The 24,300-nt window shown below is 42.8% G+C and overlaps 1 protein-coding gene across 2 annotated transcripts in view; it reads right to left on the minus strand.

Moving 5' to 3' along the window:
• The window catches only part of ndrg1a (N-myc downstream regulated 1a), a 21,232-nt gene extending 3,680 nt beyond the window's left edge, over positions 1-17,552 (minus strand). Inside the window, exons 1-11 of one of the 2 annotated variants that reach the window (XM_071375212.1) lie at positions 17,396-17,552; positions 6,901-6,959; positions 6,554-6,589; positions 3,696-3,801; positions 3,219-3,339; positions 2,631-2,693; positions 1,651-1,711; positions 1,121-1,207; positions 891-935; positions 607-710; positions 114-176 (exon numbers count right to left, since the gene is read on the minus strand). In XM_071375212.1, coding sequence (XP_071231313.1) covers positions 114-176; positions 607-710; positions 891-935; positions 1,121-1,207; positions 1,651-1,711; positions 2,631-2,693; positions 3,219-3,339; positions 3,696-3,801; positions 6,554-6,589; positions 6,901-6,957 — 743 coding nt within the window. In that variant the 5' untranslated portion in view covers positions 6,958-6,959; positions 17,396-17,552. Of the gene's footprint in view, positions 1-113; positions 177-606; positions 711-890; positions 936-1,120; positions 1,208-1,650; positions 1,712-2,630; positions 2,694-3,218; positions 3,340-3,695; positions 3,802-4,583; positions 4,769-6,553; positions 6,590-6,900; positions 6,960-17,395 lie in introns of those variants that run through there. The other variant, XM_071375213.1, reaches the window with a different exon arrangement.
• Positions 17,553-24,300: the final 6,748 nt, after the last annotated feature.

The following is a 24,300-nucleotide window of genomic DNA, read 5'->3' on the forward strand; positions in this document are numbered from 1 at the left end:
TCAGGCTATAACTAGGGCCCAGAGTTTCCAGGTCAGGGAAAACTCATGGCTCTAGCAATATGCCATGTGGGATGATTGAGGTATGCCGAAAAGTCTGAAAGTTTGGAACTCACTTCAGGGTTCTGACGGAGACTTTCCCACCAGGAATGGGCCTCTCAATCTCCAGATCCCGCCGGCTGAGAGGGAAAAAGGTGGGATATCAGTGAGGCCCAAACTGAACATACTGACATTTTACAAATATAATATTACATATATATGTTTATTATCTATTATAGATATGTAATAACATATATTGAAATATTATAAATACATATATAAGATACAGTATATTTCTATAATGAATATACAGGCGTCCTCTGGAGGACTTGTAAGACGTGATTATGTATATTAAATATATACATGTTTATGTGGAGTCAAGGGAGGTTCATGGTAATCTGTGTTATTCTCCGCAGTGAGGAGTCTAGTGTATTTACATGTTGTAAGACTTGATTAAAAGGGAAACTTGGGGATTTTGTCAATGAAGCCCTTTATCTACTTCCCCATCGTCAGATGAACTCATGGATACCATTTTTATGATTATTCTCTGCAGGAGCCCAGTGTATTTACCTGTTGTAAGCTTTGACAAAGTGGTGCAGGTTGTACTGGTTCATGTCGTTCATGATGTGATGGCGGTAGGTGGCGATAAGGTCATGGTTGTTGGATATTTCCTCCTACAGAGAGAGAAATAAACACCTACTCAGACTCTGTGACCTAGTGACAGTACTGCAACATGTAAGCCTGCCACGAACTGTCCTATATCCATGTAGCCCATAATTGGAATAGATTCAATGGGATTATGCTGATGTGATTTGCAGTTTCAATCACTGTCTATTTTGGTGCCCACTGCTCACCTTCCCGAAGAGATGGCCGATGAGCATTTCAGGCAAAGCAGTGACCTGAAAAGAGATTTGTATATATTTTTTCATGGGTCAAATAGCAATCGTTAATACTGTACTCTACGTTAATACTGTATAAACAAGCTCCGTGACAATGTTGACAATCTAAAAAGGGCTTTATAAATCATCAAAGTTGATGGATTGTTGTGGATTTGTGGTTGTGTGGAGATGGTCCTGTATAGTACCTTGTTTGCAGCCCAGTCCATCCATCCCTCAGCACAGTGGTTGATGTTAACCAGAACCAGGCCTTCCACCAATGCTGGGTAGTCCAGCTAAAAACAGAAACAAACATTTGGTCAATGACTTCGTAATGGTGAAACTATACAAACAGTGCTCATTGAAACCTCATAGGGGTCCATTTCATTCACTATACTCATTGAAACCTCAACGTTTCGTAACAGAGAGAAGTTAGTTATGGGTCAGTTAGGAGTTAAAACATTATTCGTATCCCTCCATCATCTGGGTTTCAGCATATTGAGACGGAATCCCTACAGGGCCGGGTGTTTTGGTACGGAGCCAGTCTACAACATTTCCAGACTCTCAGCAGCAGACTAAAGCAATAAACAGGACTGTACACCCAAAATCAGCACAGCATCACTGGGAATATTAATCTACTATAACTTCTAATCCCGGTTTGATTAAAACTCTTCATAATGATCCAAATTTAAGCGTAATTGAAAGGGGAAGGTAGGAGGGAGGAGGGCGTCAAACTCACAGCGAATCTCGCCAGGATGTAGGCTCCAGCTCCGACGGCTATTCCAATGATGCTTTTCAGGCTGTGGTTAACAAACAAACAGAATATCATCAGATTTTTTGGGGCCAATGGATGAGGGTCTAAGGCATCATGGTCTTTATTCATAAAGCATCTCAAAATAGGAGTTCTCTTCATTATGATCTAGAAGGCAAAACAGCACTTCTAATCTGAGACACTATGAATATAGATCCTGAACGGTAAGTAGCATGACATGCTGACCACACCGCTCGCATCGCGTGTGCGAGCGTTGCAAAATAAATTGACACATACATGTTATTCAATCATTGCACCCACACTGCTCACACGCGTCAGCGAGCGTCTGCGTAGCCAGGCACTAAAATAGAACTTGGTTCTACTTGTGACACTTGACGCACTGCATGTCCTGCCTCTCCCATCTCCTCATTGGTTTTTAGGAGCATATACCCACGTGGGTGATTGAAAGATGAACTGAGGTCCACACTCCAGTTAGTGGTGGTAATGCACCTTAAAGTTGATTACCAACCGCCATATAAAGTCCAAAGAAGAAGAAGAAGCCTGAAGGAGGAGAGATTACTAGAAACTAACTCTGTTTACCCTTTTATCTGTGGATTCATTGTCAGAGTAGAGGACCTTGTGCATTTCAGGTAAAATAACAACCCAATGATTATATCCCAGTACAAATTAGCTAGTAACAGTAAGCTAGCTAGCTAAATTTCCATAAATGTTTAATGCCTTTCAACCTGTCCCCAAACTAATATAGTTGGTTCAGAGTTCATTTTGATATTTCAAGCTACGTGTCCTGGTCGCGTCTGGTGTGGGTGGACAAAATCAACATGTGCACGAGCGGTCTGGTCAGCATGTGAGCCCTATGGACGGGGTTCAAATATATGAGGAGAAATATATTTCATCATGAAAATATTTCATCAACTTCTAAATCTTATAAAGTCCTTGTTTGGACTTACCCAAAATGCTTGAGGACCAGGGGGAGGGACTCAGACAGCTGATCCATGGAGGGGTACTCGTACCTGGAGACAAAACAACAACCGTCAGGATTAAAGTACTTCCATTATCAACACTTTACAATGCTTCTTATCACTGCCCTCCATATCTCTATTCCATCAACAGCCTCATACTGGTTTCTCCTATCCTTTCTTTACTTTGATCATCTCTCCTATTCAGATCAATGGGGATCTGGACTCAAGATGCAGACGATCATAAAAACGAAGCACCAGAGCAATAAGGTAAAAAACTATATTCACCTAACAAGCAAATGATTTATCAAGAGATCAGTGTAAATGGGCCACAACAGATCTAGATGCTACAGTACAGAGGTCAAAGGGTGACAGACGAACAGGCTGGACTACATTTGGTGCAAAGGCGGCGAGGTCTAGGGTGGTCAAGTGGTCTAAGCCGCTGCCTCCAGAACTCATACCGCTGCAGCATGGGTTTGAATACGGCCCAGTGCCGTTTCAACACACTCTCCTCCATCTTTCCTCTTTACATCTGTCCTATCCAATCAACAACAAATAAGATAAGGCGACTGGGCTCACCCAGTAGAGAAAGTGTTGGCCCCCTCGTGCTGCCCAGGGGCATCGACGTGGCACACAGCAAAGTGCTGCATGATCTCCTGCATGTCCTCATGCTGGAACATGGAGTCAAAGCACGTCTTGTCTGAAACATGGAGATCCGGTACAGGATGTTAGTGATGAGGCTGGATCTCACATGATTTGTGGATGTCAAATGTCTATCACGGTGACCATTGTGTGCTTCTTCCCAACTTTCAAATATATTACTATTTTTTTTAAATGTTCATCTTTATTTAGCCAGGTAAGTCATTGAGAATCAATTATCTTTTACAAATGAAGTAAATTCACTTTTCATGATGTTGACTCTCCGTTAGTCAACAAATAGACGTTCTCATTCTTAAACGTAACAATACCAAAGTGCATGGGGACATTAGTCTTACATTGAGGGGTAATATCAAATCCATTAACTAGGATGGGAAGAATGAAACATATGGGGCTTACGGTTCAGTCCAATGTCATGGAAGGTGAGGATGACGGGCCGGTCTCCTTTGGGCATCCCCTTCATGGTGCAGTGGATCCTTCCATGGGGAGTCTCCACATCGTGCTCCTAAAGAAGGAATAAACCACGGTTAGCAAATAGGGGTACCACAGCACTCTGTTCAATTTCATAAGAAAATATCCAAACATAACAACAACAAAAAGTTTTGCACTTCAAAATCACTTGTTTTTAACTTGGGCTGCATGTATTTTCTCCAACACAACACATTGTAATCAGAATACATCCAAACAGACTTAAAGTTCGCTCTGAATAAGGGGCAGCAGGTAGCCTAGTGGTAAGAGCGTTGGGCCAGTAACCAAAAGGTTTCTGGATCAAATCCCTGAGCTGACAAGGTTAAAATCTGTTGGTCTTGCCCCTGAACAAGGCACTGTTCTCCGTTTGGCCATCATTGTAAATAAGAATTTGTTCTTAACTGACTTGCGTAGTTAAATAATAAAAACATGATAAATTACCAAAATGTAAAGGCTTCATGAGAAAGTTCCATTGAAAACAAATGTATCCAACTTTCAGTGAAACAGACAATTGGCTCATGCAAAAGCAGTTAGCTGTTCTGCATTCAGTATCTTCAGTACGTTCTGTTTCTCAAGGAGTCATCGACCAGAGCATCTGGCAATAATGTTTTAACAATATGATTCATTTCCACATGATTTCTGACTGATGCGTATTACTTCCAAAGAACCATCAGTCCACCATGTTTTTCACAATCAGAGATTGTTTATTTTAATCCCACAATAGTACAGAAGAAAATATAAAGTTAAACAAGCCCAAGACAGCCTATCAAAGCACACCATCAACTACTCCATAACTGACAGAGATCCAACAGTACTTACAGAGGTTTCAATCTCAGCAACACTCTCCATGTCCGAATCCCCCTCAAGAACCATGTTTCCTAGTGGCTTTTGGTCACCCGTACTGAGTAGTAAACGGAGGTAGTGCTCTGAGCTATAGATCCAATTGAAGGTAAGCTTCTGTAAAGGTCTTTATGAGGGGACTTGTCTGAGGGTTGTGTTTTATACCCCTGGTACTTACTACTCTGCATAAGCCCTGGCCTCCCATGGTGCTTTGCAAGGTGGTCAAAACAAGATAATTCTTGCTGAAGAGATCCCTAAATTGGATCAGCACAATGTCCGAAAGTGGGACAGCATGGGATATTTAATGAGGACTAGTGCAAAGTGAAGAGTAAGCAAGCCATCAGATCAGTGGGAATAGAGTATAAAAGAGCAATGAATAACTTTTAACCCAGTTGCCAAAATATCCTATTTTGATGACATATCAGGCAGTCAAGAAAGAGAAAAATAAAGACTTTTTTTGTAATAGCACTGGCATAATCACATCTGAAGCCTTTATGGTGTTTTAAGTCATTCTGTTAGGTATGTCTGTGTGGCAATGTTTCAATAGATTGAAAACTAACTCAGTATCGCTATGAGATACCGTACAAATACATTGTTTCATGTCTCAATGTTATCAGTGTGCGGAGATTATCTTTAGTCCACTATTCCAAAGATAAAATAGACTATTGGCTCCTAGGTGCAATTTTGTTTGCGGCATGTTCAATTTCATAGGCCTAGCCCACTATACTGATACTGCAAGTATGAGTGGTTACCAATAAAATAATATTGCCACTGGAATAGGGGAGGAATCCTGACGTCATAAACCCCATACACTGACCAAAACAACTCTTACAAGGAAGGTAGTTAGGTCCAGGTTAAGACCCTGAGGAGTTGTGTCTCAAATGGCAAACTATCCCCTACATAGTGCACACATTTTTACCAAATGAATTTGGGCTCTGGTCAAAAGTAGTACACTGCATAGGGAATATGTTGCCATTTGGGACGCAATAAGAGTCAACGATGTAGTCAAATCCAGTTCAACCAAGGCTTCCCTCCAGGTTCACATAACCTATTTACATGACCTGAGGTAAACATCTGACGGCAGTGTCGTCTAGGTAGCCACGGCTTATTTGGTGGCAGTTTGATATAGACACATGCTGAGCTAATCTCATTGAACTAGCTAGAGGAGGGGGAGAGGAGAAAAGAGGAGGAGGGATACATGTGTAACTTGTGTGCCTGAGCTTAAGGGGGGGGGGGGCAGCCTGGGAACGGGACAGGTGGCTGAGGTGTCCCTCCTCTACCTGCGTCAGTAGGGCTCTAAGACACAAAGCGATATTAAACGCTTGCCCTGGAAACCTGAGTTGACTAATCCCAGCAGGCGTGAGGGTCGGTTTGCACGAGATGGTTAGCTGCAGGCAAAATCCCTCTGTCACCTCTGAAAATTCTCAGGTCGGCATACAGTATAATCAGTTTCAGGATATTGGCATGTGGTAGGATGTTTATAAGGTACTTTGACAAGTTAAGAATGAAAGCATATATTGTTAGGTAGTGGGTTCCCAGTGGTGCAGTCCACGGTCCTGAATGTATGTAGTTGGTATGTAGTTGGTATGCAGTAGGTATGCTGCTGGCTGTATGTCAAATCAACATACACATTCATACTACAGTGTGCTCAAAATTAAATGATACTTTTCCCTCTTTAGATTACACAAAGGGCTACAGATGAAACACTAGTGCAGTAGTCATGTAACGTCATCTGTCAGTATCAAAGAGACCTAAATGTATGCAAAACTTCCACCAGAAACACCTAAGTACTGCAAGATGATTCATCAATCATTTTCCTTTCACATTACTAAAATATCCCAACCTAATCCATGTGGACATTAATCTGACTACTCTACACTGAAACCTGTGGATTATGTCAACATGTATAGATTTTGATGGGTATCTACGTGTGTACCATAGGGACATACCTTTATCACAAGTTGCGCAACAGCTGCTCTCAACCCCTAGAAATGACAACGGTTATAGAGAGTGAAGTTTTGCCAATAAGACATGATGAAATAGAGAATATAAGTAATTGTCCTATGGGCTGCATTGTGTTTTAAATATAAAGAAAGGTATCCATAAAGGACCAGTATCAAGATATAGTAAAAACATTTCAGACTGTTCCTGACAGCTAAACAGTCAGCATTTATCTATGGACTTCAGTTGTCATATAACGAAGTTTAAACAACATTTTGCTCAGACAAATAAACCATTGTCTATAGTACATGCAAATCAAATGTATGATCATAGCAATGATCATGTGTTTACTTACTGGCAATTCCCTGTCAACAAGCAGGGCTGCTTTTGGCGCAACTTGGATGTCATCCATCTCTTTCAGTTGAAGAAGCCGAGAGAGACAGAGAGAGAGAGAGACTGTTATTTAGATATACGTCGACTGCTTCAACCAGTGGTGGAGCGTTCCTCCGTGTTTGAGAGGAAGTTTCATATTACAAAACACACATACCTTTCTGATCCCTGTACATTTGTTTTGAAATCATGTTATTACGTTAATAACTTAACACTGAGAAAACAAGACTGGTGCACTCTCGTTCAACAGTGCATTTGAGTATTTTCTGATACACTTGGAAAGTACACTGCATTTACAAATACAGTCCAATATTCAACTACTTGTCTTTTCAAATAAACAATATCTAAATACTTACTTCTAAATAATTGAAAAGTTATTAAAAAAATATTTAAAAAAATGTATAGTATTTGAACCCAGGTCTGGATCGTATAGGTACCATGCTTTCCTTCCCAACCTTTGTATGATCCTTCTACGGATCTAAACGTCTCCAAAACAACTTGAAGAAGGGTACTCCTCAAGTGTTTGACAGGTGGTTTCCAGGAGTTGTTTACCAGGAGTTGTTTGCCAACCTTCCACTGCACAGTTAGCCATGACCACCTGATTTTTACACAAAGGAATGACAGATGACTAAAACACAACATCCATGTTGCCCTCTTGTAGGGATTGATGTATGACACTGTTTTAAGACTAGAACACTAGCAGTACACCAGGCCCTAGCTACAGCTACAGTTTTCAAAGCATTTTAAACCAGAATGAACTCAAATGAGAGTCGCTCCGGCTATTTCGACAGAGGGAGGGAGTGGGCGAAAAATTCAATCAAGCTGCTGTCTAGAGATCATGCTGCTGTGGATCATGATGCTAATTTGGTCGGATTGTGTGGGCTCTACTGTGCATGCAAATCAAATCCGATGGTAAACAGACAGGGTCTTTGTGTCCGGCAAGGCCAAGGCAGGACAACCAGTCGAGGCAGGGCGGGCAGGCAGGCGAGGCTGGTAAAGGAGTCAGGCTCTTCCTCCGTGGTGGGCTTACTGGGCTTGGCCAACACACAAGAAGCTACTGACACTGCACAGCTTCCATAGCTCCCTTCACACATAAACACAGTACTCTCTCTCGCTTCCTGCCTCACACCATATTCCTGTGTCTCACTCTCTCCGCTGCACAGCGATAACAAGATCCTTTGGATCTGATCTCTGTACAGGTTTGAGATGTGCCTCTCCAGGGTAATTTAAAGGAAGCAATTCATTTAACACAGAGTTTTGGGTGTCTGGGCAGGCTTCCATCAGAAGAGCATCCGGACTCTACGGCTACATCCCAAATGGCACGCTATTCGGCCTAGAGCACTACATAGGGAGCAGAGTGCAATGTGGGAGGCAGACCGTAACAGAGGCCTCTGCCAGGCCTCACAATAGTACAGAGAGGAAGAGGAGTATCAATCAAACAGGTTCATTTTTCGGATGTGTTTTTTTTAAAGACATGACGCCTTCCACTACAAATCCTTCGTTGGAGAAACTGTTTGCCATTTCCCACTGAAATTCCAACATTCTATTCAATCCAACCATGTCAGAGAAGTTACACAACCCAACATAATCTGGAAATGTTGATAAAAACTGTTTTGTATTTATAGCAGCGCAGTTAATCCTACTGGTGTTAAAGAGGCTAGTCGTGATCTTGAAACCCATGTCTGTATTTTCAAACCTTCTGTTTTGGTTTCAAATTATGGCCAAGTAAACCAAACACCATTAAACCCAAACCAGTTTCCAGACCTGTAGATAGGCTTGGTGCTGAATAGGCAGTTTGAGACAACTAGGCCAAATGTTGTTTACAAGCTAGGATGCCCTTTTGACTCTCCTAAGCTAATCTTTTACCTGGCGGTATAAAAAAAAACTACCTCTCAGGACATCAGTAATACCTCACGAGTACAGAGCATGTTCACTCTCGCTCTCCTTCTCTGCCCCCTCCCTCTCTGTGTCTGAGGAAATTCTCCCTCTCTTCCTTGCTATATACAGTGGCTTGCGAAAGTATTCACCCCCTTGGCATTTTTCCTATTTTGTTGCCTTACAACCTGGAATTAAAATTGATTTTTGGGGGGTTTGTATCATTTGACTTACACAACATGCCTACCACATTGAAGATACAAAATATTTTCTCTTGTGAAACAAACAAGAAATAAGACAAAAAAAGCAAACTTGAACATGCAGAATTATTCACCCCCCCAAAGTCAACACTTTGTAAAGCCACCTTTTGCAGCAATTACAAGCTGCAAGTCTCTTGGGGTATATCTATATAAGCTTGGCACATCTAGCCACTGGGATTTTTGTCCATTCTTCAAGGCAAAACTGCTCCAACTCCTTCAAGTTGGATGGGTTCCGCTGGTGTACAGCAATCTTTAAGTCATACCACAGATTCTCAATTGGATTGAGGTCTGGGCTTTGAGTAGGCCATTCCAAGACATTTAAAATGTTTCCCCTTAAACCACTCGAGTGTTGCTTTATCAGTATGCTTCGGGTCATTGTCCTGCTGGAAGGTGAACCCCCATCCCAGTCTCAAATCTCTGGAAGACTGAAACAGGATTCCTCTCAAGAATTTACCTGTATTTAGCGCCATCGATCATTTCTTCAATTCTGACCAGTTTCCCAGTCCCTGCCGATGAAAAACATCCCCACAGCATGATGGTGCCACCACCATGCTTCACTGTGGGGATGGTGTTCTCGAGGTGATGCAAGGTGTTGGGTTTGCACCAGACATGGTGTTAACCTTGATGGCCAAAAAGCTCAATTTTAGTCTCATCTGACCAGAGTACCTTCTTCCCTATGTTTGGGGAGTCTCCCACAAGCCTTTTGGCAAACACCAAACGTGTTTGCTTATTTTTTTATTTAAGCAATGGCTTTTTTTCTGGCCACTCTTCCGTAAAGCCCAGCTCTGTGGAGTGTACGGCTTAAAGTGGTACTATGGACAGATACTCCAATCTCTGCTGTGGAGCTTTGCAGCTCCTTCAGGGTTATCTTTGTTCCCTTTCTGATTAGTGCCTTCCTTGCCTGGTCTGTGGGTTTTGGTGGAAGGCCCTCTCTTGGCAGGTTTGTTGTGGTGCCATACTCTTTACATTTTTTAATAATGGATTTAATGGAGCTCCGTGGGATGTTAAAAGTTTATAACCCAACCCTGATCTGTACTTCGCCACAACTCTGTCCCTGACCCGTTGGTCTTCATAGTGCCGCTTGCTTGGTGGTGCCCCTTGCTTTGTGGTGTTGCAGACTCTGGGGGCCTTTCAGAACAGGTGTATATATACACTGAGATCATGTGACAGATCATGTGACACAAATAAAGTCCACCTGTGTACAATCTAACTAATTATGTGACTTCTGAATGTAATTGGTTGCACCAGATCTTATTTAGGGGCTTCATAGCAAAGGGGGTGAATACGCACCACTTTTCCATTTTTTTTTTCTTCTTAATTTCACTTCACCAATTTGGACTTTTTTGTGTAAGTCCAATACATGAAATCCAAATAAAAATCTATTTAAATTTCAGGTTTTAATGCAACAAAATAGGAAAAACGTCAATGGGGGTGAATACTTTTGCAAGGCATTGTATCTACAGTACCAGTCAGACGTTTAGACACACATACTCATTCAAGGATTTTTCTTTATTTTTACTATTTTCTACATTGTAGAATAATAGTGAAGACATCAAAACCAGGAAATAACACGTTGACTCATGTAGTAAGAAAAAAGCGTTAAACAAACCAAAATATATTTTATATTTGAGATTCTTCAAAGCAGCCACCTTTTGCCTTGATGACAGCTTTGCACACTCTTGGCATTCTCTCAACCAGATTCATGAGGTAGTCACCTGGAATGCATTTCAATTAACAGGTGTGCCTTGTTAAAAGTTAATTTGTGGAATTTCTTTCCTTCTTAATCTGTTTCAGCCAATCAGTTGTGTTGTGACAATGTAGGGGGTATACAGAAGGTAGCCCTATTTGGTAAAAGACCAAGTCCATATTATGGCAAGAACAGCTTAAATAAGGGTGCATTAGCAAAAACCATCCAGTGCTATGATGAAACTGGCTCTCATTAGGACCGCCACAGGAAAGTAAGTTACCTTTGCTGCAGATGATGTTCATTAGAGTTAACAGCCTCAGAAATTGCAGCCCTAATAAATGCTTCAGAGTTCAAGTAACAGACACATCTCAACATCAACTGTCCAGAGGAGACTGCTTGAAAACCAGGCCTTCGTGGTCGATTTGCTGCAAAGAAGCCACTACTAAAGGACACCAATAAGAAGAAGAAACTTGCAAAGGGCCAAGAAACACGAGCAATGGACATTAGACCTGTGGAAATCTGTCCTTTGGTCTGATGAGTTCAAATTTGAGATGTTTGGTTCCAACTGCAGTGTCTTTGTGAGACACAGAGTAGGTGAACGGATGATCTCCGCATGTGTGGTTCCCACCGTGAAGCATGGAGGAGGTGTGATGGTTTGGGGGTGCTTTGCTGGTGACACTGTCAGTGATTTATTTATGATTCAAGGCACACTTAACCAGCATTCTGCAGCGATACGCCATCCCATCTGGTTTGTGTTTAGTGGGACTATCATTTGTTTTTCAACAGGACAATGACCCAACACACCTCCAGGCTTTGTAGGGGCTGTTTGACGAAGAAGGAGAGTGATGGAGTGCCGCGTCAGATGACCTGGCCTCCACAATCACCCGACCTGAGATGGTTTGGGCTGAGTTGGACCGCAGAGTGAAGGAAAAGCAACCAACAAGTGCTCAGCATATGTGGGAACTCCTTCAAGACGGTTGGAAAAGCATTCCAGGTGAATCTGGTTGAGAGAATGCCAAGACTGTGCAAAGCTGTCATCAAGGCAAAGGGTGGCTACTTTGAAGAATAAAAAATATATTTTGATTTGTTTAACACTTTATTGCTTACTTCATGATTCCATGTGTTATTTCATAGTTTTGATGTCTTCACTATTATTCTGCAATGTAGAAAAATAGTAAAAAATAAAGAAAAACCCTTGAATGAGTAGGTGTCTCCAAACCTTTGACTGGTACTGCATATACTGTAGTTCTCTCTTCCTTCCTTGCTCTCACTGTGTCTGTCTTCCCTCCCTCATCCCTCTGTTCCTCCCTCTCTCTGAGGAGATTAAAATCTTACTACCTCCTAAGCACATCCACAACATCTATTTTTTTACAGTGTGGTGCTCTACCATGTATCAGATCCTGATCTCTCCTTTCACACTCCTGTTTTTCAAGAACTTGTGCGTAGATGAGGACAACAGACAATTCCCCAAAATAATCTTAGCGCGCAGAAGTGAGACTGCCTTATGGATTCATCCAACACAGGAAATGTTGGAACCATAAACCATAAATATTTGTCTGCGTGACAAATATTGGCACAATACTCTAACACTTTCTGACTGAGTAGGCCTAAATGTTGAGAGAGAGAGAGAGAGAGAGAGACACAGCGAGAGAGAGAGAGAGAGAGAGAGAGAGAGAGAGAGAGAGAGAGAGAGAGAGAGAGAGAGAGAGAGAGAGAGAGAGAGAGAGAGAGAGAGAGAGAGAGAGAGAGAGAGAGAGAGTTTAAATCCACATGATTTAAATCATGTTACAAAACACCTACTCTCCACTACTTGGTTAACAAAACACTACTGATTGGAATTGGGAAGCAAAGTCTCTCTTTTAGGTAGCTAAAATTAAGGCAACTGCCACCTTCCTTTTTTCTTCAATACAAAAACCAAACCAGCTGCATCTGTAGAAACAATGATTGCTTCACTAAATTTTCAGTACTCATTTAATCTGTCAAATCCCCCGCCCCATTCTGAAATATTAGGAGCAGGGCAGACTCCTACTAGCTAAACTAAGCTCCTTACAGACATATAAATCTTTCCCTATCCCAGTCTGCTGTCCCCACTTACTTCAAGATGTCCACCATTGTTCGTGTACACAAGACAGCTAAGGTAACTGAACTCAAAGACTATCGCCCTGTAGCACTCACTTCTACCTTACCTGATACCCTAGACCCACTTCATTTTGCTTACCGCCCCAATAGATCCACAGACGATGCAATCGCCATTGTACTGCACACTGCCCTATACAATCTGGACAAGTGGAATACCTATGTTAGAATGCTGTTCATTGACTATAGCTCAGCCTTCAACACTATAGTGCCCTCCAAGTTCAAATCAAATGTTTTATTGGTCACAACTGGGTGTGCAACTGGGTCCTGGACTTCTTGACGAGCTGCCTTCAGGTGGTGAAGGTGGGCAACAAAACATCCACTTCGCTGATCCTCAACACAGGGGCCCCACAAGGGTGCGTTCACAGCCCCCTCCTGTACTCCCTGTTCACCCACGACTGCGTGACCACGCACGCCTCCAACTCAATCATCAAGTTTGCAGATGACACAAAGGTAGTAGGTCTGATTACCAACAATGATGAGACAGCCTACAGGGAGGAGGTGAGGGCCCTGGGAGAGTGGTGCCAGGAAAATAACCTCTCAATCAACGTCAACAAAACAAAGGAGCTGATCGTGGGCTTCAGGAAACAGCAGAGGGAGAATGCCCCTATCCACATTGACGGGACCACAGTGGAGAAGGTGGAAAGATTTCAAGTTCCTCGGCATACACATCACTGACAATCTGAAATGGTCCACCCACACAGACAGTGTGGTGAAGAAGGTGCAACAGCCCCTTTTCAACCTCAGGTGGCTGAAGAAATTTGGCTTGGCCCCTAAAACCCTCAAACTTTAACAGATGCACAATTGAGAACATCCTGTCAGGCTGTATCACCGCCCTGGTAAGGCAACTGCACCACCCGCAACCACAGGGCTCTCCAGAGGGTGGTACGGTCAGTCCAATACATCACCGGGGGCAAACTACCTGCCCTCCAGTACACATACAGCACCCGATGTCACAAGAAGGCCAAAACGATCATTAAGGACATCAACCACCCAAGCCACGGCCTGTTCACCCCGCTATCATCCAGAAGGCGAGGTCAAAGCTGGGGCCGAGAGACTGAAAAACAGCTTCTATCTCAAGGCCATCAGACTGTTAAATAGCCATCACTAGCCGGCTTCCACCCAGTTACGCAACCCTGCACCTTAGAGGCTGCTGCCCTACATACATAGACTTGGAATCACTGGCCACTTTAATAATGGAACACTAGTCACTTTAATAATGTTTACATACTGCTTTACTCATCTCATATGTATATACTGTATTCTATTTTACTGTATTTTAGTCAATGCCACTCCGACATTGCTCAATCTAATACTATCCATTTCTTAATTCCATTATTTTACTTTTAGATTTGTGTGTATTGTTGTGAATTGTTAGATACTACTGCACTGTTGGAGCTAGGAACACAAGCATTTAGTTAGATATTACTGTTGGAGCTAGGAACACAAGCATTTAGTTAGATATTACTGTTGGAGCTAGGAACACAAGCATTTAGTTAGATATTACTGTTGGAGCTAGGAACACAAGCATTTAGTTAGATATTACTGTTGGAGCTAGGAACACAAGCATTTAGTTAGATACTACTGCACTGTTGGAGCTAGGAACACAAGCATTTAGTTAGATATTACTGTTGGAGCTAGGAACACAAGCATTTAGTTAGATATTACTGTTGGAGCTAGGAACACAAGCATTTAGTTAGATATTACTGTTGGAGCTAGGAACACAAGCATTTAGTTAGATACTACTGCACTGTTGGAGCTAGGAACACAAGCATTTAGTTAGATATTACTGTTGGAGCTAGGAACACAAGCATTTAGTTAGATATTACTGTTGGAGCTAGGAACACAAGCATTTCACTACACCCGTAATAACATCTGCCAAATATGTGTTTGTGACCAATAAAATTGCATTTGATTTACTATGCATTTGGACGGTAAGATGGAAAAGACTCAATATCGCCATCTGCCGGCCTTTGGCCTAGATAGTTACTGTGTATGTACCGATGCTCGTTTCAAAGTAACATCACATGATCAATGACATCAGAAGCAAGATCCTACGGATTACGCTGTGGTTCCGGTGCTTTCTTCGATTCCAAGTTGCTTTCAAACAACGAGTACTTACAATGTACTTACAATGTACACTAAACAAAAATAAACTAAACATGCAACAATTTCAAATATTTTCCGGAGTTACAGTTCATTTAAGGAAATCAGTAAATTGAAATAAATTCATTAGGCTCTAATCTATGAATTTCATATTACTGGGAATACATATATGCATCTGGTGTACACAGATACCTTAAAAAAGTACTGGTGTGGATCAGAAAACCAGTCAGTATCTGGTTAGACCACTATTTGCCTCAGGCAGCAGGACACATCTCCTTCGCATAGAGTGGATCAGGCTGTTTATTGTGGCCTGTGGAATGTTATGCCACTCCTCTTCAACTGCTGTGTGAAGTGGCTGGATATCGTCTGGAACTGGAACATACACCTAGATCCAGAGCATCCCAAACATGCTCAATGGGAACCATGTCTGGTGAGTATGCAGGCCATGGAAGAACTGGGACATTTTCAGCTTCCAGGAATTGTGTACAGATCCTTGTGACATGGGGCCTTGCATTATTTTATTTGTAGAAATGTTTAGTCATTTAGGAGATACTCTTATCCAGAGCGATTTACACATATTTATTGGTACTGGTCCCTGTGGGAATCACACCCACAACCCGGGCATTGAAAGTGCCATGCTCTACCAACTGAGCCACACGGGACCACACTGAAACATGAGGTGGTGGCGGCAGATGACACGACAATGGTCCTCAGGATCTCCTCACGGTATCCCAGTGCTTTCAAATTGCCATTGATATAGTGTATGGCTTTGTGTGGGTGAGCGGTTTGCTGATGTCAACGTTGTGAACAGGGGGGTTATGGTGGGGTTATGGTATAGGCAGGCATAAGCTAAGGACAACGAACACAATTGCATTTGTCTGCAATCTGGCCGTTACAGTTGAAACAACTATTCAGACGTAAAGAGCATATTCTCCAGTGTGCCAGTGGCCATCGAAGATGAGCATTTGCCCACTGACGCCAAACTGTTGTCAGGTCAAGACCCTGGTGAGGTGGATGAGTACACAGATGAGCTTCCCCGAGACAGTTTCTGAAGTTTGTGCAGAAATTCTTCAGTTGTGCAAACCCACAGTTTCATCAGCTGTCTGGGTGGCTGATCTCAGATGATCCTGCAGGTGAAGAAGCCAGATATGGAGGTCCTGGGCTGGCGTGGTTACACGTGGTCTGCAGTTGTGAGGCCAGTTTGACGCACTGTCAAATTCTCTAACAAGGCGTTGGAGAGGGGTTTGGTAGATAAATTAACATTACATTATCTGGCAACAATTCTGGTGGACATTCCTGCAGTCAGCATGCCAATTGCACTTCCCTCAAAGCTTCATACATTTGTGGCATTGTGTTGTGTGACAAAACTGCACATTTTAGAATGGCCTTTTATTGTCCCCAGCACAAGGTGCACCTGTGTAATGATCATGCAAGTGTGGAATATCAGCTTCTTGATATGCCACACCTGTCAGGTGGATGGATTATTTTGGCAAAGAAGAAATGTTCACTAACAGGGATGTAAACAAATTTGAGCACAACATTTGAGTGGAATAAGCTTTTTGTGCATTTGGAACATTTCTGGGATCTTTTATTTCAGCTCATGTAACATGACACCAACACTTTCCATGTTGTGTTTATATTTTTGTTCAGTTTTGATTTTTTCAAATAACTTCTCCTGCATGGTAGCTCAGCAGGTAGAGTCGGGTTTCAAAGATCATAACGCTGGCGAATGCAAATAAATATGACATTTATTTTGACACCACACTTTCTGCACATGTGTTTTATTTAGTATAAGCTTCTAGACTAAATAATGCAATAGGTTCACAGTGACAGCAAAAAAGAAGCATGACAGAAGGCGCGAACCTGTAACAGTAACTGACAATAGGCTACTAAAACCGAGAGTAACCACTGCGCCACGGAGATTTGATCATCTTTATGGAAAATAATTTTGTATGAACAAACGCTGCTTTTCATTACTTGCCAGCATATATCACTAATCTGCATTGTGTTAAAAGCTCCAAGTAGCCTAATGAATAGCTTTTCGGCACAATTTGGTGAAAATCCCAAACGCTTCTGAAGCCTCGGGTTCCCATCACTACCCACTAACACACGAACGCAGGGGTTGCAGCGATGAGGCACGATTGCAATTGGATATCATGTAATTGGGGAGAAAAATAATTGGGTAAAATGATCAAATACAGAAAGTATTTGTTCAAAAATGTAAACAAAACAAAAAGCTTCCTGTTTGGCATAATGGCGCTCGTGGTGCGTGTATATGCTGGTTTGACGCAATAGCTACACTGGGTTGGTACTAACATCTGGAGAGTTTAAAGGACCTGTATTTAGGTCAATTGAATTGCGCTGTAATGTCCAGAGATCGATTCAAAAACACTCACCTGTTAAGTTTGATTGTCCACTGTTGATCACCCACACAATGTAGTTAAACACTTTAAATGGTTGCAAATCGCCTCAGTAATATTTATTCACTAAGGATGGGTTATATTTACTAGTTACTTGCATCTGAGGGAAGGTGTATCAGGGCGTTTATAAAGCAGTAGGATACAGCCCAGCCCACTTCCCCTTCTCCACTTGCTATTGGGCAATATCACTGCATTTGGTAATACTGCTATACTGTTCCCAGCGGTTGAATGAGAAAGGGGATGACACTGAGGCTGCTGATTGACGTGTGTCTGTAGTACAGTTGTAGTGAAGCAGCCTACATCCATTGATGCCCACTTCTCACCTCTAACTACATGTATTTATCCGGACATTTTTGCATTTTTAGTGCAATTATTACATTCACTAATTTTGTGACGTGTTTGGCATCCAAGAGGGTTACTTTTGATGTGAGTTTATTTCAGGAACGCTTGTTAGTTTGTCAACAGTCCATGCTTCATGGTTAGGTGGTCATTACTGGGATATTAGTAGGTTACACTTTCACTGGACAGTGGCTGGATGTGTACTGGAATCTTGGCAACCCTGTCGTATTTATACAAAGCCGTGCCAAAACTAAGTAATCTATGTTGTATCTTAAAGAGAAAGGGAGTCGGGGAGGTATTCTTCACTCCCTCTGACTGCTTGTCAACCTGCCAAGGGCAATTTTTAAGCACAAACTTTAAGCAACAGTTAACATCAGGCATGAGAAGAGGAGGAGGAAAAGGAGGAGGAGGAAGAGAAGGAATGCAGGCACGCAACCTTGGGTTTTAATTTTCCAGAGTAGCTCTGGTCCAGGTTTTTTAGTGCATGTTCCTTCACTAAGGATCACACACTTACGCCCTTGACCAGAGCTACCCAGAGAGAAGTCTGTATAAAGGGAAGCCCTTCACGTTCCCTCAGTATTTCTGGATATGGTATTAGGGATCCTCTACAAATAGTGCTTTCTGTCTCTGTGTTGCTCAATCAATACTAACCTATGTCATTGACTTCAGTTTTCTTGTGATCTATTGAATGGCACCCTATTTCCTACATACTGCATTACTTTCAGTGTTGAGGAACCTACTCTGAAAAGAGAGTTTACCAAGCTACCAATTATTTCCCACTGCAAGAAGTTAAGCTACACTAAAACTACGCTTAAGAAAAATGTAGTTTACTGAATTAAAGTTACTTTAAAAAGTAGTTCACTTCATCCAAACTACTTCATGAAAAAGTATCCTATCTAAATCTGAAATGTCATAGAATATAAAAGTGCAAGAACAGATCACGCTTGTCAACAGAATTTTGTCACTTATGTTTTAAACACAAAAACAATGTTTTAAGTGAGAATTAGGCAGGTCTAATGCCAAAAAATAAAGGATATTCTTGCCTACTTCACCCATATATTATTTTAGTAAAAAAAGCAGTGTGCAGTTCCAGTAGTTATCTACACCGCTACATGGCAAAGTAATTAACTACTGAAAACAATACCAAGATTGTAATTTATTTCTAACTACCACCAAGCTACTGCAAAATGTAGTTTATTTTATTAATTGAACTACATGTAGTTCACTTTTCCCCAACACTGATTACTTTTGACCAAGGCCCAAAGGCATCCTATTCCCTACATGGTGCACAACATTTGACCAGGGCCACATGGTACCCTATTCATTATGTGGTGCACTACTTTTGACCAGAGCCCTATGAGCTCTCGTCTCGAAAACCCAACCCTAGGGTCAGGTTTTCGAAACTATATCAAATCAAATCAAATGTATTTATATAGCCCTTCTTACATCAGCTGATATATCAAAGTGCTGTACAGAACCCCAGCCTAAAGCCCCAAACAGCAAGCAATGCAGGTGTAGAAGCACGGTGGCTAGGAAAAACTCCCTAGAAAGGCCAAAACCTAGGAAGAAACCTAGAGAGGAACCAGGCTATGAGGGGTGGCCAATCCTCTTCTGGCTGTGCCGGGTGGAGATTATAACAGAACATGGCCAAGATGTTCAAATGTTCATAAATGACCAGCATGGTCAAATAATAATAATCACAGTAGTTGTCAAGGGTGCAACAAGTCAGCACCCCAGGAGTAAATGTCAGTTGGCTTTTCATAGCCAATCATTGAGAGTATCTCTACCGCTCCTGCTGTCTCTAGAGAGTTGAAAACAGCAGGTCTGGGACAGGTAGCACGTCCGGTGAACAGGTCAGGGTTCCATAGCCGCAAGCAGAACAGTTGAAACTGGAGCAGCAGCACGGCCAGGTGGACTGGGGACAGCAAGGAGTCATCATGCCAGGTAGTCCTGAGGCATGGTCCTAGGGCTCAGGTCCTCCGAGAGAGAGAGAGAGAAAGAAAGAAAGAAAGAAAGAAAGAAAGAAAGAAAGAAAGAAAGGTTAGCAGTAAAACCTTGAAATCAGCCCTTGCCTTAACAGGAAGCCAGTGTAGGGAGGCTAGCACTGGAGTAATATGATAAAAAAATTGGGTTCTAGCAGCCGTATTTAGCACTAACTGAAGTTTATTTAGTGCTTTATCCAGGTAGTTGGAAAGTGGAGCATTGCAGTAGTCTAACCTAGAAGTAACAAAAGCATGGATACATTTTTCTGCATCATTTTTGGACAGAAAGTTTCTGATTTTTGCGATGTTACGTAGATGGAAAAAAGCTGTCCTTGAAACATTCTTGATATGTTCGTCAAAAGAGAGATCAGGGTCCAAAAAACACTCAAACAAAATAACAAAGCGAAAACGAAAGCGAACAGTTCTGTCAGGTAACAGACAATAAACAGAAAACAACATCCCACAAAACCCAAAAGGATAATGACAACTTATATATGATCCCCAATCAGGGACAACGATAGACAGCTGCCCCTGATTGGGAATCAACCACACCAACATAGAAATAAGGAAACTAGAATGCCCACCCTAGTCACACCCTGACCTAACCAAAATAGAGAATAAAACCCTCTCTACGGCCAGGGCGTGACAGTACCCCCCAAAGGTGCGGACTCCGGCCGCAAAACCTGACTCTAAAGGGAAGGGTCCGGGTGGGCATCCATTCACGGCGGCGGCTCCGGTGCGGGACATAGACCCCCCTCCGCCCGCAGATCCCTCCGCTTTGGTGGCGGCCCTGGTACATGGACCTTCACTGGAGGAACCGGGTCGCAGATCATCGCCGGAGGCTCCGGACTGGGGACCATGGATCCGGACTTCGGACCATGGATCATCACTGGAGGCTTCGTACATGGAGCCGGAACAGGTCTCACCGGACTGAGGAGACGTACTGGAAGCCTGGTACGTGGAGCTGCCACAACGCGTCCTGGCTGGATACCCACTTTAGCTCAGTGAGTGTGGAGAGCTGGCACAGGATGCACTGGGCTAAGAAGGCGCACTGGAGGCATAGTGCGTATAGCCGGCGCAGGATATACTGGGCCGTGGAGGCGCACTGGAGGTCTGGAGCGTAGAGCTGGCACAACGCGTCCTGGCTGAATACCCTCTGTAGCACGGCAAGTGCGGGGAGCTGGAACAGGCCGCACTGGGTTGTGCTGGCGAACTGGGGATACCGTGCGTAGAGCTGGCGCAGGATATCCTGGGCCGAAGAGACACACCGGAGACCAGGACCGCTGAGCCGGCACAATCCATCCTGGCTGAATGCCCACTAGCACGGCAACTGCGGGGAGCTGGAACAGAGCGCACCGGGCTGTGAATGCGCACTGGAGACACCGTGCGTATCCCCACATAACATGGTGCCTGACCGGTCACACGCTCCCCACGGTAAGCACGAGGAGTTGGCTCAGGTCTAAACCCTGACTCCCCCAATCTCCCTGTGTGCCCCCCCAAAAAATTGGGGAGCTGCCTCTCGGGCTTCCGTTGTTGTCTCAACTCCTCGTAGCGTCGCCTTTCCTCTCTCGCTACCTCCGCCTGCTTCCATGGCAGGGTCTTGTCCCCTGCCATTACCTCCTCCCAGGTCCAGGATGTCCTCCACTCCCTTTTCTCCCGGGCCCAGGATCCCTGCTCCTCCTGGCCACGCTGCTTGGTCCTTTGGTGGTGGGATGTTCTGTAACGGCTCTCGTCGAAAGGAGTGGACCAAAGCTCAGCGTGGAAAGTGTTCATGATTTTTATTATCCAAAAACACTCAAACAAAATAACAACGCGAAAGCGAACAGTTCTGTCAGGTAACAGACAATAAACAGAAAACAACATCCCACAAAACCCAAAAGGATAATGACAACTTATATATGATCCCCAATCAGGGACAACGATAGACAGCTGCCCCTGATTGGGAATCAACCACACCAACATAGAAATAAGGAAACTAGAATGCCCACCCTAGTCACACCTTGACCTAACCAAAATAGAGAATTAACACCTCTCTACGGCCAGGGCATGACACAAATAACAATAGATCCATTACACAACTGTAGTTTCCCATTCAGGAATATTAAATTCATACTACACAGAAAACATTCTTGCAATCTAGCAAATCATGTTTCACTATATTAAAGAAAAGGTTCCACCATTTTGAATGTTATATTGCTTTTGTGCATCTCTGAGTGATATTCTATCTATTCCCTGGGTCATTTCATGTGATCATGTGTAACTGAGTGATTGGCGTTCAGGCAGGTAGAAATCCGTTTGGTATGACGTAGAACCGTGATAAAGTCGCTCTCACTACACTGGAAGTTATTAGGAATAAGACTTTTAGATCACGAAAATCTCTATCATACATGGTAGACTTCAATAATGGTCGATGTCATAACTCGGGGGGGGGGGGGGGGGGGGGGGTGTCTTCTCTCGAATGAGCCATTGATCATATTTTAGCGATATTCCTACCTTGAAATTTGTAATTTAACTGAGTGTCTAGCACATTTTTCCTATTTGTCTGCCTCTTTAGTCCAGGGTGCATTGCATGTTGCAGTTGCCAGAGACATTATAGAAAGGAGATAGGAATCCAATGAATGAAGGAACTTATAACGCCCCACACAGCAGACTGTTGACCAATCGCATATACGTTGTCATGCTACGTCATGCAGTTGCTAAGCTAATCGTCATGCAATCCTTTCTCAAAGTCAGTGTATATGTCGAGAAATGTGCCTATTTTCCTCGTAAGTATGTAATGTCACGATTCCACAGCTATACTATACTACAGATAGCAAGTTAATTATCTCACATCTCTAAAAAGATTTGTAATGTTGTACTTCTTGTTGACAAAATTAGTGCTAGTGTTTGGTTTTTGAACTAGTGCCCAATAGACTCCCATTCACTCCTTGAAAGAGAGCACTCCTTCTCCCAAAATCGCCCAGAATGCACCGCAAGACATAGCATGGGCAAAGTTTCTCCTCAAAAGTATATCTGCTGTTGCAAATGTTAGACTCTACTCTGTGAGGCACATCGATCTGCAGGTTGAACATGGTGAAATTGTAGACTCCTAAATTGATAGTGCAGTTGACTCCAAACTTTTGAACGGTAGTGTACATATGAGATACAGTTGAGGTCAGAAGTTTACATACACTTAGGTTGGAGTCATTAAAACTCATTTTTCAGCCACTCCACAAATTTCTTGTTAAGAAACTATAGTTTTGGCAAGTCGGTTAGGACATCTACTTTGTGCATGACACAAGTAATTTTTCCAACAATTGTTTACAGACAAATTATTTCACTGTATCACAATTCCAGTGGGTCAGAAGTTTACATACACTAAGTTGACTGTGCCTTTCAACAGCTTGGAAAATGCCAGAAAATTATGTAATGGCTTTAGATGCTTCTGTTAGGCTAATTGACATAATTTGAGTCAATTGGAGGTGTACCTGTGGATGTATTTCAAGGCCTACCTTCAAATTCAGCGCCTCTTTGCTTGACATCATGGGAAAATCAAAAGAAATCAGCCAAGACCTCAGAAAAAAAATGGTAGACCGCCACAAGTCTGGTTCATCCTTGGGAGCAATTTCCAAATGCCTGAAGGTACCACGTTCATCTGTACAAACAATAGTACGCAAGTATAAACACCATGGGACCACGCAGCCGTCATACCGCTCAGGAAGGACCGCTCATTCTGTCTCCTAGAGATGAACGTACATTGGTGCGAAAAGTTCAAATCAATCCCAGAACAACACCAAAGGACCTTGTGAAGATGCTGGAGGAAACAGGTACAAAAGTATCTATATCCACAGTAAAACGAGTCCTATATCGACATAACCTGAAAGTATACTCAGCAAGGAAGAAGCCACTGCTCAAAAAGCGCCATAAAAAAGCCAGGCTACGGTTTGCAACTGCACATGGGGACAAAGATCGTACTTTTTGGAGAAATATCCTCTGTTCTGATTAAACAAAAATGGAACTGTTTGGCCATAATGACCATTGTTATGTTTGGATGAAAAAGGATTAGGCTTGCAAGCCGAAGAACACCATCTCAACCGTGAAGCACGGGGGTGGCAGCATCATGTTGTGGGGGTGCTTTGCTACAGGAGGGACTGGTGCACTTAGAAAATAGATGGCATCATGAGGCAGGAAAATTATGTGGATATATTGAAGCAACATCTCAAGACATCAGTCAGGAAGTTAAAGCTTGGTCGCAAATGGGTCTTCCAAATGGACAATGACCCCAAGCATATTTCCAAAGTTATGGCAAAATGGCTTAAGGACAACAAAGTCAAGGTATTGGAGTGGCCATCACAAAGCCCTGACCTCAATCCTATTATAAATGTGTGGGCAGACCTGAAAAAGCATGTGTGAGCAAGAAGGCCTACAAAACTGACTCAGTTACCTCAGCTCTGTCAGGAGGAATAGGCCAAAATTCACCCAACTTATTGTGGGAAGGTTGTGGAAGAATACCCGAAACGTTTGACCCAAGTTCAACAATTTAAAGGCAATGCTTCCAAATACTAATTGAGTGCATGTAAA

This window comes from Salvelinus alpinus, chromosome 29 (assembly GCF_045679555.1).
Source record: "Salvelinus alpinus chromosome 29, SLU_Salpinus.1, whole genome shotgun sequence".
NCBI classification, from domain to species: Eukaryota; Metazoa; Chordata; class Actinopteri; order Salmoniformes; family Salmonidae; genus Salvelinus; species Salvelinus alpinus.